Source organism: Colius striatus, chromosome 7, assembly GCF_028858725.1.
Source record: "Colius striatus isolate bColStr4 chromosome 7, bColStr4.1.hap1, whole genome shotgun sequence".
Taxonomy (NCBI): Eukaryota; Metazoa; Chordata; class Aves; order Coliiformes; family Coliidae; genus Colius; species Colius striatus.
In genome coordinates this window covers 782,773-799,705 of record NC_084765.1, presented here as the reverse complement: position 1 = coordinate 799,705, position 16,933 = coordinate 782,773, and the positions used below count along the sequence as shown (strand labels likewise).

The following is a 16,933-nucleotide window of genomic DNA, read 5'->3' as shown; positions in this document are numbered from 1 at the left end:
CTTATTTCTCTGGAGGTAACTTTGGCACCTCTGAGTTAAGGGAACTCTCTGCTCCCATTACACCCCCTCACCTGGGGTCGGGGGGCATGGGGGGGGGGTGTGTGCGTGTGTCTGAAAAAATCCAGTCTTTTCTTTTTTCAGGCTTTACCCTTTTGAAATGAAACTCTCTCTCTAGGCTCTGCTGTTGGTCTTTGAGTTTAAACGGGATTCACTTGCCGCCTTTGTCCTCCCCCCTCCTAGGTAACAGCCCTGCGGGAACCCCTCGATCTGGGCTCCTCTTCACCGGTGTGGGCCCAGAGCCATGTGGGTGGCACAGGGACCCCTCATAGAACCATTTTGGTTGGAAAAGCTCCTGGAACCCACCTTGCCTTGCCCAGCCCAGCACTGACCCACGGCCCTCAGCACCTCAGTGGCTTTGGGGTCCCTCCAGGGCTGGGCACTGCCCCAGCTCCCTGGGCAGCCTGGCACAGGGCTCACACCCCTCTCAGGGAAACAGCTCAGCCTCAGCTCCAGCCTCAACCTCCCCTGGGGCAGCTGCAGCCCCTTTTCCCCTTGTCCTGTGGCTTATGGCTGAGAAGAGACTGACACCCCCCCTGCCTGGGCTCCTGTGCCCCTCCTCTCCTTGCTCAGCTGCAGGGGGTGGCTGCTCTGGGTCCTGCCTCCCAAACCCTCAGCTTCTGGGGCAAAAGTGGGGAGCTGGAGGCCGTGGGGTGGTGAGGCTGCAGGTGTTGAGCCCAGCCCCGTGCTGAGAGGAGCCTCAGCACCAGCCCTTTGCTCCCCACCCTGGGCTGTGGGGCTGGATGTCGTGACAAGGTCCCACAACCATAGAACTGGTTGAGTGGAAAAGCCCTTGGAGCTGCTGGAGCCCAGCCCCTGCCCAGCCCAGCGCTGACCCAGGGCTGTGGGGTCCCTCCAGGGCTGGGCACTGCCCCAGCTCCCTGGGCAGCCTGGCACAGGGCTGACACCCCTCTCAGGGGAAAAGCCCAGCCTCAGCTCCAGCCTCAGCCTCCCCTGGTGCAACTGGAGCCTGCTTCCTTGTTACTGGGGAGCAGAGCCCGATCCCCCAGCTCCCTGCAGCCTCCTGTGAGGTGGTGTCAGTGCTCCCGTCTCTCCCTCTTCTCCAGGCTCAACACCCCCATTCCCTCAGCCCCTGCCCAGCCCCTTGTGCTCCAGCCCCTTCCCCAGCTCTGTGCCCGGCTCTGGCCACGCTGCAGCCCCTCAGTGTCCCTGCGGCAGTGAGTGCGGGGCCCGGCACTGAGCACAGCCCTGGAGCTGCAGCCTGCCCAGGGCCCAGCACGGAGACAATCCCTGCCCCGCTCCACTGCTGATCCCAGCCGGGGTGCCGTCGGCTGCCCCCGCCGCAGGCTCCCGGCCCGCACGCCGCGAGGGGCCGCCGCCGTCTCCATGGCGCCCGCGGGGGGCGGGGCGGCAGCGGCGGCCGCGCCGTGACGGGCCCGCGGCGTCATCAGCGCGGGCGGCGGGTGGCGGCGGGGGGAGCCCGGGTCAGGCCAGGCCGCGCCGGGGCCTGCGCAGCGCGACCGGGCCCTGCGCAGCGCGACCGGGCCCGGCCCGTGCGGCCCAGCGGAGCGGAGCTGAGCAGCGGCGGGCGGCGGCACAAGCGGCGGGGGGAGCGCGGGGGGCCGCCCACCGACCCCCGCCGCGCTCCAGGGAGCCGGGAGCGGCGGGCGGCCGTCGGGGATGTCCTACAAGCCCATCGCTCCCGCCCCCGCCACCCCCGGAGCCGCCAGCGCCAGCCCCGCCCCACCGGGGCCCGGGGCACCGTCTGCCGGTGAGCGCAGCCCCCGGTTCACGGGGAAGGGGGGTACCGTGGGGGGTTGTGTGTGTGCGTGTCGGGGGGTGCAGCCGGTGACCCTCCGCTTCCCGCAGCCACGAGTGTCCCGTCGCCCTCCGGCTCCGTGCCCGGCGCCGCCGCCCCGTTCCGGCCGCTCTTCAATGACTTCGGGCCGCCGTCCATGGGCTACGTGCAGGTGAGCGGGGGCAGCGGCGGGGCCGGGCAGCGCGGGGGCCCTGCAGGCGAGAAGGCGGCTCTCGGCCCCTCCGTGTAACCCCCCCGCGCCGCCCTCCCGTCCCTCCCCGCAGGCGATGAAGCCCCCCGGGGCGCAGGGCTCGCAGAGCACCTACACCGACCTGCTCTCGGTCATCGAGGAGATGGGGAAGGAGATCCGGCCCACCTACGCCGGCAGCAAGAGCGCCATGGAGAGACTGAAACGGGGTACGGTGCCCCCGGGGGTGGGGGGATGAGACCCACGCGTGTCTCCCCTGGTGCCGTGTGCCGCGGGGGTTACTCTGCCCCACCGAGGGCTGATGTGGGGTGTCCCTCTGCTTCTCCCCCAACAGGCATCATCCACGCCCGGGCGCTGGTCAGGGAGTGCCTGGCGGAGACAGAGCGAAACGCCCGCACGTAACGGCTGCTGTCAGCGGGACCCCCGCCCCCTCCCGCACGCCGCCCGCCGGGGCTGGGCGCTGCCGTGCTGCCTGCGCTTCCCGCTCTCTTTATAAATGTGTGTTTTTATAAATAAAGGACGTGGCTGGGACTCTGCCTCGGGCTGCAGCGGGGTGAGGGGGGTCCCCCGTGGTGCCGGGGACCGCGGGCAGTCCTGCCGGGGGATGGGGGGCCGTGTAGGTGGGGGGGCTGCGACCGGTGACGGGGGCAGCAGGGAAGGGCTGGGAGCTGTTTGAGGGGCGGGGAGTGCCCCGGAGCCGTGCGTGGGCTGAGGAGGTGCGGGAATGAGCAAAACCCCTCTTGTGACAGTTCAGGAATGGCCTCGTTTCTCAGTGCAACGCCATTTTTTTGGGAGGTCGGCGGTGTCGCTGCCCGGGGAGGTTTTTGGGAGGAGGGGGAGTGCCCGTACGGTGTCACTCGCCGCCTTCCTGCCTCTGGCGTCACGAACCCCCCCCCCGGCCCCACGTCATCGCCGTCTCCGCGGGAACGGGGTGTGATGTCAGGAGCCGAGGGGCCGGTTCGGAGCGGCGCAGGTTCGGCGGGGGCCGCGGCGCGGGGGGCGGCGGGGAGGCGGCGGGGTGGGGGTGAGAACGAAAGGAGCCGAGCGGAGCCGAAGGAAGCCGAGCAGAGCCGAAAGAAGCCGAGGGGAAGCGAAGGGAGCCGAGCGGGGCCGGGGGGCGCGTTGCCATGGGAGCGGGGCGGGCCGGGCTGACGGCGGCCCCCGCAGGCGCTGCCCCCCGCCGCCATGCTCATCAAGGAGTACCACATCCTGCTGCCCATGAGCCTGGAGGAGTACCAGGTGGCACAGCTCTACATGATCCAGGTGAGCTCGGGGCTGTGGCGTGGAGCGCCGGGGGTGAAGAGGGGCTGGGGGGCTGAGCGCGGAGCCTGGGGGTGTGGGGGGCTCTGAGGCTGAGCGCGGAGCCTCGAGGGGTTGGGGTCTGAGGGTATGAAGCCTGGGGAATGCGGGGGGCTAGGGGACTGAGCATGGAGCCTGGGGAATGCAGGGGACTGAGCGTGGAGCCTGGGGAGCACAGGGAGCTGTGGGACAGAGCGTGGAGCCTGGGGAGGGCAGGGGGCTGAGCATGGAGCCTGGGGATGTGGGGGGCTGTGAGGCTGAGCACAGAGCCTTGAGGGGTTGGGGTCTGATGGTATGGAGCCTGGGGAAGGCAGGGGGCTGGGGGACAGAGCGTGGAGCCTGGGGAATGCAGGGGGCTGAGCGTGGAGCCTGGGGATGTGGGGGGCTCTGAGGCTGAGTGTGGAGCCTTGAGGGGTTGGGGTCTGAGGGTATGAAGCCTGGGGAATGCAGGGGGCTGGGGGACTGAGCGTGGAGCCTGGGGAATGCAGGGGGCTGAGCATGGAGCCTGGGGAGGGCAGGGGGCTGGGGGGCTGAGTGTGGAGCCTGGGGAGGGCAGGGGGCTGAGCGCGGAGGCTGGGGATGTGGGGGGCTCTGAGACTGAGCACGGAGCCTCCAGGGGTTGGGGTCTGAGGGTATGAAGCCTGGGGAATGCAGGGGGCTGGGGGGCTGAGTGTGGAGCCTGGGGATGTGGGGTCTCTGAGGCTGAGCGTGGAGCCTCAAGGGGTTGGGGTCTGAGGGTATGGAGCCTGGGGAGTGCAGGGGGCTGGGGGACTGAGCGTGGAGCCTGGGGAATGCAGGGGGCTGAGCATGGAGCCTGGGGAGGGCAGGGGGCTGGGGGGCTGAGTGTGGAGCCTGGGGAGGGCAGGGGGCTGAGCGCGGAGGCTGGGGATGTGGGGGGCTCTGAGACTGAGCACGGAGCCTCCAGGGGTTGGGGTCTGAGGGTATGAAGCCTGGGGAATGCAGGGGGCTGGGGGACTGAGCATGGAGCCTGGGGAATGCAGGGGGCTGGAGGACTGAGCATGGAGCCTGGGGAGGGCAGGGGGCTGAGCGTGGAGCCTGGGGATGTGGGGGGCTCTGAGGCTGAGCACGGAGCCTCGAGGAGTTGGGGTCTGAGGGTATGGAGCCTGGGGAGGGCAGGGGGCTGGGGGACTGAGCTTGGAGCCTGGGGATGTGGGGGGGCTCTGAGGCTGAGCGTGGAGCCTTGAGGGGTTGGGGCCTGAGGGTATGGAGCCTGGGGAAGGCAGGGGTTTGTGGGCTGGGTATAGAGCCTAGGAGCTGCAGGCAGCTGTGGGACTGAGCATGGAGCCCTGGAGGATAGGAGACTGAACATGGGGAGATGAGGAGATGCAGAGCGTGGTGGGGCTGAGCATGGAGCCCGGCGGTTACAGAGAGCTGTGGGACTGAGTTTGGAGCCTTGGGGGGCAGGAGGCGGAGCTGGGGGGGATACAGAGTGCCATGGAGGTGCAGGGAGCTGTGGGACCGAGTTTGGAGCCTTGGGGGGCAGGAGGCGGAGCTGGGGGGGATACAGAGTGCCATGGGGGTGCAGAGAGCTGTGGGACTGAGTTTGGAGCCTTGGGGGGCAGGAGGCAGAGCTGAGGGGGGATACAGAGTGCCATGGGGGTGCAGGGAGCTGTGGGACTGAGTATAGAGCTTGGGAGGGTGCTGGGAAGTGCAGTAGCTGTGGGACTGAGCATGGTGAGCCTGGGAGGCGCAGAGGTCTGAGCCTAGCCCCAAGGAATTGGCCGGGCACAGGAGTGTCAGTGGGGTTGAGATGGGTTTGGGGCCACCACCGAGCCAAGCAGGGGTCTTGGCAGTCTGTGGGGCTGGAGGGTAAAAGCACACCTGGGGCCTGTGAGGTGCCAGGCGTTAGGGGGTGCAGAGGGGGTTGTGCTGACCCCCCCATCTCCCCCTGCAGAAGAAGAGCCGTGAGGAGTCGAGCGGCGAGGGCAGCGGGGTGGAAATCCTGGCCAACCGTCCCTACAGCGACGGCCCCGGCGGCAGCGGCCAGTACACACACAAGATCTACCACGTGGGCTCCCACATCCCCAGCTGGTTCCGGGCTCTGCTCCCCAAGGCGGCTCTGCAGGTGGAGGAGGAATCCTGGAACGCCTACCCCTACACCCGCACGCGGTGAGACCCGGCCCGGGGGCTGCAGGGTGGGCTGCGGGGCTGCCCGTGCCCTGGGGCTCAGCCCTGGCCCCTGGCCGTGTCCCACAGGTACACCTGCCCCTTCGTGGAGAAGTTCTCCATCGAGATCGAGACGTACTACCGGCCCGACGCCGGCCAGCAGACCAACATCTTCAACCTCAGCGCTGCTGAGAAGAGACAGAGGATTCTGGGTGGGTGCAGCCGCTGCCAGGCTGGCTGGGGGGTGCCTGCGGGGTCCCCACGCGGTGCTGCCCGGGCTGGGTGTGTGGCTGCTCCGTGGTGCTCGAGCTCCGGGTGCCTGCAACACGCTCAGCCTTGCTCTCCCTGGCAAGCTGTGGCAGGGGAAGGTGCCTGTGCCCCCCAGTTCCCCGCTCACTCCACTCCCCGCGCGGTGCTGCTCAGCTGGAGTCCCCATTAAGGGTGTTTTGGGGGCAATCTCACCCTCTGCCTTCTTCCCTCTCCTCTATATTTGTTTGCAGCCTTCCCCTTCCTAGTGGCAGCCTGCTCCCCTCTCCTTCACACCCCAGCCCCAGTCCCATGCGGTCTGGCACAGCTTTACCTTCTCTCTACGTGTGTGTAGGAGCTCAAACCGGGCTCCCACGGGGGCCTTTCGGATCAGCTGGAGGAGGGGGAGGTGGAAAAGCATGTCCCCATTTCCCCCCCACACCCTGCCCCGCTTTCCCTGCTCCCCAGGGCTTCGCTCCACATCACTCTGTGGCTCTGGGCCCCTCTGCTGCTTCCCGGGGGTCCTGTGGGCAGAACTGGGAGCCCAGGCTGCGTTTCGTCCCCTTGCCCAGCGGGTTTGGCCCTGGCTGCTGTGGCCTCCCTCTCCCTGCGGGGCTGATCCGGTTGTTTTGGGCACCGGAGTGCAGAGTGTGACGCGTTGCCTCTTAAAATGGAGGCCTAAAATAGGCACTGGGAGGAAATGATTCATCTGACCTATTTCTCTCATTGGCTCTTTCGGCACCGGGGATGTCCGGCCGGGATGCCAGTGCCTTGGGCTGAGGGGGGACGAATCCTGCCCCTGCCACCACTGACCAGCGGCCAGGGCTGAGCAGATGGCAGGCAGGATGCTGCCCTGTGCCCTCTGCCTGCCCCCCTGCCTGGTTTTTGCTTTCCCCCTCTGTCAGTGCCCGTCCCACGGGGCACGTTGCACCTCGGGTGCCAGTGTGCTCCCGTGGGGAGTGGGGCTGGTGCCACCTCAGCCCAGGCTTGGACCCCACTGGGATTTTCTCTGCCAGCTGTCAGCAGATTTAAGCCCCATCTCGTGGGCAGCAGAACAAATGTTGGGGTGAAGCATTAGAGTCATAGAATGCTGGGGGTGGGCAGGGCCCTGCAGAGCTCCCCCAGCCCCTGCTCCAGCAGCTTCCCCTGGCTCAGGGGGCACAGGAACGTGTCCAGGTGGGGTTGGGAACCTCCTGAGGAGCCTCCACACCCTCCCTGGGCAGCCTGGGCCAGGGCTCCCTCCCCTCAGCACCAAAGGGCTTTCTCCTCCTGGGCCAGGGGAGCTGTTTGTGTCCCAGCCTGTGCCCATCACCCCTCATGTCCCCCACAGCCCCCCCTGGGGCTCTGCAGCCTGTAGGGCCTGAGCAGCATTGCTGAGGTGCCCCTGAGCTCAGGCTTCTCTCCTGCAGCTGAGCAGCCCCAGGGCTGCAGCCTTTGCTCCTCACACACATGTCCCAGCCCCTCAGTATCTTGGTGTCCCTGCACCGGCCTCTCTGCAGCAGCTCCCTGTCTCTCCTGAGCTGGGCAGCCCAGCACTGGCCACAGGGCTCAGGATGAGGCCTCAGCAGGGCAGAGCAGAGGGGCAGCCCCCTGAGCACTGATTTCAGGGCTCGTATTTGCCTCACTCGACAGCCTGCCAGCGCTGAGCAGAGCTTTCACAGGCTCAGGGCATCTCTAGTTCCATGAGGGGGCTGTGGAGGTGCCTTACCCTCTGCAAGGGGACAGTGTGCTGTGGGTGGCTTCCCCTCGGCCTCTCCTGCCGCATGGCTGGGGTGCTGTGGGCTCTGCTTTCCCACCCTGTGCTGTGCTTTGCTGTTTTGGGGAGGGTCTTGGCAGCGCTTTGCGTTTCAGTTATTCCCCCCTGCTTCATCCTCCTCACTTTCTGGGTCTTATAAGCCCTTTTCCCCCTCTTTTTAGCCCAAACTGGAGGGAGAGGCCGGTGGGCACCTCAGGGGCAAGGAAATGCAGGGTCTGTCCCAGCCTGGGGATGGGCTGGGGACAGCTCTGCAGTGGAGTCCTGGGGACCAGCAAAGTGCCCCTGAGACCAGGCTGGAGCAGTCAAACTGCAGGAGGCTTTGACTGGACCAACTCAGAGCCGTTGGGTCCCTTTTTCCTCAGCACCATCCGTGAGCCACCCTCTGGTTTTAAGGAGAACACCTCTGTTTTGGGGAGAAGAGAGGGACACCCCCGTCTCACGGGGATGGGATGTGTTTGGGTGCACCCAAGGGTGCCTGTGATGTTACAGCCGTAGGACAGAGAGCATTTCCCATCAGCTGTGTCGGGAGCTGTGTCCCGAGGGGAGCTCCTGCCATGCCGTTCCCCCCACAGACACCATCGACATCGTGCGTGACCCCATTTCCCCTGGGGAGTACAAGCCCGAGGAGGACCCCAAACTCTACCACTCAGCCAAGACGGGCCGGGGCCCGCTGGGGGACGACTGGCTGGAGGCAGCGGCTGGCGGGCCCCTGATGTGTGCCTACAAACTCTGCAAGGTGGAGTTCCGCTACTGGGGCATGCAGTCCAAAATCGAGCAGTTCATCCACGACGTGGGTGAGTGGGGCCGTGCTGGGGAGCCCTCAGCTGCTGGGCACTCGTGGGGGGGTTGTAGGGGGCAGGTTGCATTGAATCATTATGGTTGGGAAAGGCCTTTGAGCTGCTGGAGCTCACCCTCATCCTGCCCAGCCCAGTGCTGACCCACGGCCCTCAGCACCTCAGCTCCAGGGCTTTGGGGTGCCTCCAGGGCTGGGCACTGCCCCAGCTCCCTGGGCAGCCTGGCACAGGGGCTGGCACTCCTCTCAGGGAAACAGCTCAGCCTCAGCTCCAACCTCAACCTCCCCTGGGGCAGCTGGAGCCTGTTTCCTCATTACTGGGGAGCAGAGGCTGAGCCCCATCTCCCTGCAGCCTCCTGTGAGGGAGTGTCAGAGAGTGCTCCTGTCTCCCTTCAGCCTTCTCCAGGCTCAACACCCCCATTCCCTCAGCCCCTCCCCAGCACCCTTGTGCTCCAGCCCCTTCCCCAGCTCTGTGCCCGGCTCTGGCCACGCTGCAGCCCCTCAGTGTCCCTGTGGCAGTGAGTGAGGGGCCCAGCACAGGTGACACAGCCCTGGAGCTGCAGCCTGCCCAGGGCCCAGCACAGGGGGACAATCCCTGCCCCGCTGCTGCTGCCCCCCCAGTGCTGATCCCAGCCAGGACCTGGCCACGGGGCCACTGTGTGCTCGCTGCCCCTGGCAGGTCTGCGGAAGGTGATGCTCCGTGCCCATCGCCAGGCGTGGTGCTGGCAGGACGAGTGGACGGACCTGACGATGGAGGACATCCGGCAGCTGGAGGAGGAGACGGCGCGGATGCTGGCACAGAAAATGGCCAAGTGTGGCGAGGCCGAGGAGCCCCCCAGCGCCGGGCCCAGCCCCGAGGGGCGGCCGGAGGCAGGGGCGGCCGACGGGCAGGAGGGGGCCGAGGCGCAGCCAGCGGCTGATGCCTCCCCCGACGATACCTTCGCCAAGCAGTGGTCCACCTCCTCCCGCTCCTCCTACTCGTCCCAGCACGGAGGTGAGAGACCTGGTCCTGTGTGGGTGGGATGGAGCCCCCCAGCCTGATGGGGGTGTGTCAGGAGACCCTCTCCTCTCTGGTTTGGGTGTGTACCTGGTCCTGTGTGGGTGGGATGGAGCCCCCCATCCTGATGGGGGTGTGTCAGGAGACCCTCTTGTTTTTGGTTTGGGTGTGTACCTGGTCCTGTGTGGGTGGGATGGAGCCCCCCAGCCTGATGGGGGTGTGTCAGGAGACCCTCTTGTCTCTGGTTTGGGTGTGTATCTGGTCCCATGTGGGTGGGATGGAGCCCCCCATCCTGATGGGAGTGTGTCAGGAGACCCTCTCCTCTCTGGTTTGGGTGTGTACCTGGTCCCGTGTGGGTGGGATGGAGCCCCCCAGCCTGATGGGGATGTGTCACAAGACCCTCTCCTCTCTGGTTTGGGTGTGTTGGTGGGGTTTGTGTGTCCCGGGGGAGCTCTGGCTGCAGGAGCTGTGGGGGATGAGTGGGGTCTCTTGAGGGGTGCTCCGAGTGCTGACCCCGTGCTGTGGCAGGGGGGGTGTCTCCTCAGAGCCTGTCGGAGTGGCGGATGCAGAACATCGCCCGTGACTCCGAGAACAGCTCTGAGGAGGAGTTTTTCGATGCCCACGGTACGGTGGGGCAGCCCCGCGGCTCAGCACCGCTGAGGGGTGGGCTGGATGTGCCCCGGTGGGGGTGGCCCTCGGGCTGGTCACCCACAGCCCCTCCCCTGCCACCACAGAGGACCTGTCCGACAGCGACGAGGTGTTTGCCAAGGAGATGACCAAGTGGAGCTCCAACGACTTCTTGGACACGCTGGAGCGGCCGCCGGAGCTGGACGAGGCGCTGGGTGAGCTGGGGGGGGATCTGCGACCCCCGGCACGGCTGGCGTGGGAGGGGGCTGACCCCCGGCCGGGCTCACCGGGGCCGTGTGCTTGCAGGGGACGGAGCCGGCGCCGCCAAGGCGGATGGTGAAGGACTGGGGGCATCCGGCTTCCCCGAGGTGCGTGGCCCACCCCCTCCCCTCCCTCAGGCCGTGTTTCATCCCCGCTCTCCTCGCCCCATCCCACCCCAGTCACAGCCCTGTCCTTCCCGCAGGGCGTCTCGGCGGAGAGCTCGGCGCAAGCCTGTCGCATCCACGCCCTCTTCCTCATCCTGCACAGCGGCAACATCCTGGACCAAGGGGTGGGCGAGCCGGGCTCCAAGCAGGCAGACGTGCAGACCCTGGCGGCCACGCTGGACGCCGTGACCCGCGTGCACTTCCCCGAGGCGCTGGGCCACGTGGCGCTGCGGCTGGTGCCCTGCCCGCCCATCTGCGCCGCCGCCTACGCCCTCGTCTCCAAGTACGGGGAGGGGGCACGGGGCTGGGAGGGGGCTGGCCCCACAGAGAACCAGCTCAGGGGAGCGGGGAGGGCTGGGAGAGGGAGGTTTTCCTCTTCCCGTTGTGCCATCCGGGCTGCGGTGGGCTGGGGCGGAGGGGACGGCCCCTGCTCATCCTCCTTGCTCATCCTTGTCTCCCTTTAGGCTCAGCCCCTACAGCCACGACAGGGACAGCCTGTCAAGCAGCCAGGACCACATCCCGCTGGCGGCCCTCCCGCTGCTGGCCACCTCCTCGGGGAGCTACCAGCACGCCGTGGGAGCCGTCATTGCCCGTGCCAACCAGGCCTACAGCACCTTCCTGCACTCCGGGGAAGGGGCCGGCTTCTGCGGCCAGGTGAGAGGGAAGCTTCTTGCTTTTGGCCCTGTGCAGAGAGCCCAAGGGGCTCCATCCTGCCCTAAGCACGTGCCATCTGCAGGTGGTGCTGCTGGGGGACTGCGTGGGTGGCATCCTGGGCTTCGACGCGCTCTGCCAGAGCCGGGCGGGCTCGGGGGGCAGCCGCAGCAGCAGCCGCCGCGGCAGCCTGGTGAGTGCTGGCACCACGTCACCGACTGGGGACAGGGGAAGGGGCTTCGTGCCTCCCCTGAGTGCTGTTGGGGGCTAAGCAAGGGGCTGCTGCCTCTCCCCCTGCAGAGCACGGAGCCCATCTCCCCTGAGCTGAGCGGCGGCAGGGACCCGCTGTCTGACGGGGCGGACGGAGCAGCGGGGCCAGGCCAGGCCGGGGCTGAGCTGGGGACACAGCCACCCTGCCTGGAGCAGGGGGACAGCCACCTCCACAGCTCCTCGGGCAGGTGAGAGCAATGAGGGCGGCTCCTGCTTCTCTCCCAACTCATTCTGTGCTCTGTGGGGTTTCCTGCCTGCAGCAGCCTGCCAAGGGGCGTTATGTAGGGCAGCTTGCTGGAGCCCCCCTGCTTCCAGCAGCTCCTCCAGGCGAACGGGGCCGTGCCAGGCAGAGCTTTTCCTCCCCTGGGCTGGCAGAAACAGGGTGCTGCCCTCCCTGCCCATGCCCCCCTGCTGTCCCAGCCTGCAGGCCAGCGAGTCTGCGCTGGAGGCAGAGGCAGCGCGGAGCTGCGCCGCGGCGCCCGACGGGGCCGAGGGCACCAGCACCCGCCTCGACTTTAAGGTATCCGGCTTCTTCCTCTTTGGCTCCCCGCTGGGGCTGGTGCTGGCGCTGCGCAAGACCGTCATGCCCGCTCTGGATGGTGAGGACCCCCTGCCAGCTGTCCTGCCAGCCCCCGGCCCTCGTCCCCGAGTCGTGCTCCCCCCATCCTGGGGCCCCCCCAAAGAGCCCCGCGTGGGTTTGAGCCCCTGGCACGGGTGGGTGTCAGCGTTGGTGTGTTGCCTCAGCACCCCCTTCCCTGCTCCCTGCCAGCCCCAGGCCTGGGTTTGCCTCCCCAGCCTTTCCTCTCGCTGGGTTCTGCTTTGTCCCCCTTCCCGGGCGCTGAGCTGCCGGCTGTGCTGCCCCATGCTCCCCCCCGTGCCGGGCTCCGTGCCACCCGGGCCAGGCAGCCCTGACCCCTCTCTCTGTGCCAGTGGCCCAGCTGCGTCCTGCCTGTGAGCAGATCTACAACCTCTTCCACGCCGCTGACCCCTGCGCCTCGCGCCTGGAGCCCCTCCTGGCCAAGGCCTTCCACACCGTGCCGCCGCTCAGCGTGCCCCGCTACCAGAAGTACCCCCTGGGAGACGGCACCTCCTCCCTGCTGGGTGAGCAGCTCCCAGCTGGGCTGGTCCTGGGGGATATTGCAGGTTCTGAGGTCGTGCTGCACTACCCAGAGCACCCACAGCACTGCGGGAGCCTGGCTGGGGAGGGGGGAAGCCGTGCCCACCCCTTTGGGGCCGTGCTGGAGGCGGGTCCCAGGGCGGTTGGGGTCCCCAGGGGGGGCTCTGGGTGTCCTGACCTGTGTCTCTCTGCAGCGGAGGCCCTGCAGATGCACTCTGCCCTGTTCCTGCCCGAGATGGACATGGCTGCACCCCCAACCCCCACTGGCAGCTTTGGGGGCTTCTGGAGGGGCAGTGAGCCTGGGGATCCCCCAACTCCTGCCAGCACCAGTGAAGTCGTCAAGAGTAAGTGTGTCCAGTGCTGGGCTCCCCAGCTCAGGAGAGACAGGGAAGTGCTGGAGAGAGGCCAGTGCAGGGACAGCAAGGTGCTGAGGGGATGGGACATGTGTGTGAGGAGCAAAGGCTGCAGCCCTGGGGCTGCTCAGCTGCAGGAGACAAGCCTGAGCTCAGGGGCACCTCAGCAACGCTGCTCAGGCCCTACAGGGTGCAGAGCTGTGGTGGCCATAAGGGGTGATGGGCACAGGCTGGGACACAAACAGCTCCCCTGGCCCAGGAGGAGAAAGTCCTTTGGTGCTGAGGGGAGGGAGCCCTGGCCCAGGCTGCCCAGGGAGGGTGTGGAGGCTCCTTCTCGGGAGGTTCCCAACCCCACCTGGACACGTTCCTGTGCCCCCTGAGCCAGGGGAAGCTGCTGGAGCAGGGGCTGGGGCAGCTCTGCAGGGCCCTTCCCACCCCAACCCTTCTGTGACTCCAAGTGCCATCCCTGCCCACTCCATCCCACGCCGGTGCCCCGGCGCTCACGGTGCCAGGTAAGGTCTGGGCAGGGCATTCACTCCTCCTCTCCCCACAGTCCTGGAGCGCTGGTGGGGCTCGAAGCGCATCGACTACTCCCTGTACTGCCCCGACGCCCTCACAGCCTTCCCCACCATCACCCTGCCACACCTCTTCCACGCCAGCTACTGGGAGTCCTCGGACGTGGTGGCCTTCATCCTGCGCCAGGTACGGCGGGGCAGGCGGCGCGGCGATGCCGGCGGGGGCTGAGCCGGGGGGCTGAGCCGGAGCCGTGCCGCCCGCACAGGTGATGGAGAAGGAGGGGCCGCAGCCGGAGGAGAGCGAGGAGAGCTCCATCTACAGCCCCGCCATCCCCCGCGAGAAGTGGCAGCGCAAACGCACCCAAGTGAAGATCCGGGTGTGTGTCCCGTGGCCGCCCCTGAGCTCTTTTACCGGGGCGGCGCTGGGCTCCGTCCCGGCCCTGGGGGGCTGTGGGGCTTCCTCCTGAGCCCCCCACCCGTGTCCCCGCAGAACGTGACGGCCAACCACCGGGCCAGCGACGTCATCGTGTGCGAGGGCAAGGCGCAGGTGCTCAGCGGGCGCTTCATGTACGGGCCCCTGGACGTGGTGACGCTCACCGGGGAGAAGGTACCGCTGGGCTCACCGCTGGCAGCCGTCCCGGGAGGGAGGGACACGCAGAGCTGGTGTCGCCCGTGGCGGGGGAAGGGGGTGAGCGGGAGCCTGGTGGGATGCAGGCACAGGGTCGTAAGGGTGCGTAGGATGGAGCGTGGTCTGGAGGCTCAGCCCGTGCTCGCCCGCCCAGGTGGACATTTACATCATGACGCAGCCGCTGTCGGGGAAGTGGCTGTACTACGGCACCGAGGTGACGAGCGGCAGCGGGCGCCTGACCTTCACCGTCCCTCCGGACAAGGCTCTGGCCATCGGCATCTACCCCGTGCGCATGGTGGTGAGGTGAGGGGTGGACATGCGCTGCCAGCTGCCTCCCTGCTCCAGCCCCTTGGGCACGGCCGGCCCTGAGCCCGTCCCGTTCCAGGGGGGACCACAGCTATGCCGAAGCCTACCTGACCGTGGTGGCCCGGGGCACCGAGTCCGTCGTGTTCAGCATCGACGGCTCCTTCACCGCCAGCGTCTCCATCATGGGCAGCGACCCCAAAGTGCGGGCAGGGGCTGTGGATGTCGTACGGTACGTGTGCTCCTGGTTGTGGTGGGCTACCCTGTGGCTCTGCACTTGGGCCACCACAACCCCGTGCAACGCTACAGGCTGGGGCGGGGGGGGGCGGTGTGGCTGGAGAGCTGTGCACTGGAAAAGGACCTTGGAGGGGTTAATTAGTGGCTGAACAGGAGGCAGCAGCGTGCTCAGGTGGGCAAGAAGGCCGGTGACCTCCTGGCTTGGATCAGTAGCGGGGTGGCAGCAGGAGCAGGGCAGGGATTGTCCCCTGTGCTGGGCCCTGGGGAGGCTGCAGCTCCAGGGCCGGGATCAGTGCTAGGGCCCTCACTCAGTGCCACAGGGACACTGAGGGGCTGGAGCATAAGGGTGCTGGGGGGGAGGGAATGAGGGGATGGGGGTGTTGAGGCTGGAGAAGAGGAGGCTGAGGGGAGACAAGAGCACTCTGTGACACTCCCTCACAGGAGGCTGCACGGAGATGGGGGTTGATATCTGCTCCCAAGCAATGACAGGACAAGAGGAAAGGGGCTGCAGCTGCCCCAGGGGAGGTTGAGGTTGGAGCTGAGGCTGAGCTGTTTCCCTGAGAGGGGTGTCAGCCCCTGTGCCAGGCTGCCCAGGGAGCTGGGGCAGTGCCCAGCCCTGGAGGGACCCCAAAGCCGTGGAGCTGAGCTGCTGAGGGCTGTGGGTTAGTGGTGGGCTTGGCAGGGTGAGGGGAAGGGTTGGATTTGGCAGCCTTAAAGGTCTTTTCCAACCAATTGCATGATTCAATCTTGACAAAATCCTCGGGTGGAGGAAGCTTTTGGAGGCAGCAGGTCTGTCTGCACTCAGGCTCCTGCCAACAACACATGTCCCTTCCTAGGCACTGGCAGGACTCTGGCTACATGATCATCTACGTGACGGGGCGGCCGGACATGCAGAAGCACCGGGTGGTGGCCTGGCTCTCCCAGCACAACTTCCCCCACGGCGCCGTCTCCTTCTGCGACGGGCTCACCCACGACCCCCTGCGCCAGAAAGCCGCCTTCCTGCAGAGCCTGCGCGCCGAGGTGGGCACGGGGCCACGGGGCTGGGGGTGGTGGGGTTGTACAAGGGGAGCTGTGCCACAGGACCCTGCCTCTCTCCGTCCCGGGGGGCTGTGGATCTGCAAGGACAGAGCTGTCACTCCTTCCCCTGGCGCTGCTCAGGGCACAGGGATGGCTCCCGGCCCCTGGGTGTGCCAGTCCCCTGGGGGTGGCTGCGCAGAGGGAAGGGTTGCTCCCTGCCCTAACACTGCTGTCCATGGGCAGGCTGAGATCACCATCGTTGCTGGCTACGGCTCCACCAAGGACATCTCGGTGTACAGCTCGCTGGGGCTGGCACCAGCGCACATCTACATCGTGGGCCGGGCCGTCAAGAAGTTCCACAACCAGTGCCAGGTACAGGAGTGGGGCTGGGGCCCCGCTGGGGCTGCGGGGGCTGGTTGCCGACCCCGTGGGGCGCGAGGAGGGTGCCAGGGCCGTGCCGCTGCCTCAGCCTCTGCCCCTGTCCCGCAGTTCCTGTCCGAGGGCTACGTGGCCCACCTGGCCCAGCTGGAGGCGGCGGCCCTGGCCTACTCCCCCAAGGGCCCCCCGCGGCCCGTGCTGGGCAAAGGCACCTACGGCTGCCCGGCGCCCGTCGACTTCCTGCGCAAGCAGAGCCAGCTGCTGCGCTCACGGGGCTCCAGCCAGGCGGAGCGGGACGGGGGCCCCCCGCCGGGCCCCCCCGGGCTGCCCCGCGCCAAGCCCCGCAGCGTCAGCCTCAAGCTGGACGGGGAGGAGTGAGGGGGCCGTGGCCGCTGTGTCCCCCCCCCCGCACCCCTTCATTTCTCAGCCAAGCGCACCTGAGGCTGGAGCCTGGGCTGGGCCCCTGAGCCCACGGGAAGGAGACGAGGGTGCAGGGTGCCCCTGAGAGCGAGGGGCCCATGGAGTGGGCGCTCCCAGCCCCTCCCTGAGGGCCGGAGCCGATGCCTCGGGGCTGAGCCATCCCGGGTCCCTCCTGCTGCCTCCCCAGCTCTGCCTCCACCCTGCTGCCCCGTCCCCTTGGGCCTTTGGGGCTGCAGAGCTGCTGCTGGGCAGCGTCCGGTGGGCTTTGTTTCCTGGGGAGCTGCCTCTGGGGCCGTCTGTCCCTGGGCAGTGTTTTGGGCAAGTGGCACCTCCCTGCTCCCCATTATTTATTTCCATTCCTGGCTGGTGTTGGCAGCCACAGGGCACGGGAAGGGCCGGAACTCACAAAGGGTTCCTCTGTTCTTGTTTCTGTGTGAAATAAAGCAGTGTAAAGGCGAGGTGCTGGGGGCTGAGTGTCTGCTCTCTAAGTGCCACAGGGCTTCCCCTGCCAGCAGCGCCCCAGCCCCGGACAGCCTCAGGCACAGGGACATGGTGTCACGCACAGAGGGCACAGCAGTGGGGTCATGAGCAATTTAGGACACATCAGGGCAGTGAGAAGACTGTCTCTGCCAGGAATCGGAGCCTGAGGGGTCTCTGGGCTGCACCCCTGCTCTGGGGCACATGGTGACACTGACAACATGGTGTCAGTGGTTAAAGCTGCTGTGCCAGAGCACAGCCGTGGTGTTGGGG

At 67.4% G+C, this 16,933-nt stretch overlaps 2 protein-coding genes across 6 annotated transcripts; both read left to right on the top strand.

The window, feature by feature from the left end:
- The first annotated feature begins 1,520 nt into the window (after positions 1 to 1,520).
- CDK2AP2 (cyclin dependent kinase 2 associated protein 2) lies at positions 1,521 to 2,555 on the top strand. Its single transcript, XM_062000655.1, has 4 exons — positions 1,521 to 1,789; positions 1,888 to 1,988; positions 2,101 to 2,233; positions 2,359 to 2,555. The coding sequence occupies exons 1-4, from the start codon at positions 1,699 to 1,701 to the stop codon at positions 2,424 to 2,426; spliced, it is 393 nt and encodes a 130-aa protein (XP_061856639.1). The 5' UTR covers positions 1,521 to 1,698; the 3' UTR covers positions 2,427 to 2,555.
- A 380-nt stretch (positions 2,556 to 2,935) lies between these two features.
- PITPNM1 (phosphatidylinositol transfer protein membrane associated 1) lies at positions 2,936 to 16,641 on the top strand. Of its 5 annotated transcripts, XM_062000571.1 has the most exons (24): positions 2,936 to 2,997; positions 3,192 to 3,287; positions 5,239 to 5,453; positions 5,541 to 5,662; positions 8,025 to 8,246; positions 8,925 to 9,239; positions 9,771 to 9,866; positions 9,977 to 10,084; positions 10,176 to 10,237; positions 10,333 to 10,577; positions 10,759 to 10,948; positions 11,031 to 11,138; positions 11,246 to 11,403; positions 11,636 to 11,814; positions 12,146 to 12,316; positions 12,527 to 12,676; positions 13,239 to 13,387; positions 13,467 to 13,577; positions 13,691 to 13,807; positions 13,983 to 14,131; positions 14,214 to 14,363; positions 15,205 to 15,388; positions 15,629 to 15,757; positions 15,875 to 16,641. In XM_062000571.1, exons 2-24 carry the CDS (start codon positions 3,210 to 3,212, stop codon positions 16,139 to 16,141), a joined length of 3,675 nt encoding a protein of 1,224 aa, XP_061856555.1. In that variant the 5' UTR covers positions 2,936 to 2,997; positions 3,192 to 3,209; the 3' UTR covers positions 16,142 to 16,641. The 5 variants fall into 5 exon arrangements, with proteins under 5 accessions (XP_061856555.1, XP_061856556.1, XP_061856558.1 ...); XM_062000572.1 differs by lacking the exons at positions 2,936 to 2,997; positions 11,031 to 11,138 and having other exon boundaries at positions 3,055 to 3,287; XM_062000573.1 differs by lacking the exons at positions 2,936 to 2,997; positions 3,192 to 3,287; positions 5,239 to 5,453; positions 5,541 to 5,662 and having other exon boundaries at positions 8,179 to 8,246; positions 8,960 to 9,239.
- Positions 16,642 to 16,933: the final 292 nt, after the last annotated feature.

Excerpts from the sequence above, each read along its gene's own strand:
- CDK2AP2 (XM_062000655.1), top strand. The coding sequence starts at position 1,699 with ATGTCCTACAAGCCCATCGCTCCCGCCCCCGCCACCCCCGGAGCCGCC. Across the intron at positions 1,989-2,100 it reads CGTCCATGGGCTACGTGCAG|GCGATGAAGCCCCCCGGGGC; the intron begins GTGAGCGGGGGC and ends CCCTCCCCGCAG. Across the intron at positions 2,234-2,358 it reads CATGGAGAGACTGAAACGGG|GCATCATCCACGCCCGGGCG; the intron begins GTACGGTGCCCC and ends CTCCCCCAACAG.
- PITPNM1 (XM_062000571.1), top strand. The coding sequence starts at position 3,210 with ATGCTCATCAAGGAGTACCACATCCTGCTGCCCATGAGCCTGGAGGAG. Across the intron at positions 5,663-8,024 it reads GAAGAGACAGAGGATTCTGG|ACACCATCGACATCGTGCGT; the intron begins GTGGGTGCAGCC and ends TTCCCCCCACAG. Across the intron at positions 11,139-11,245 it reads GCAGCCGCCGCGGCAGCCTG|AGCACGGAGCCCATCTCCCC; the intron begins GTGAGTGCTGGC and ends CTCCCCCTGCAG.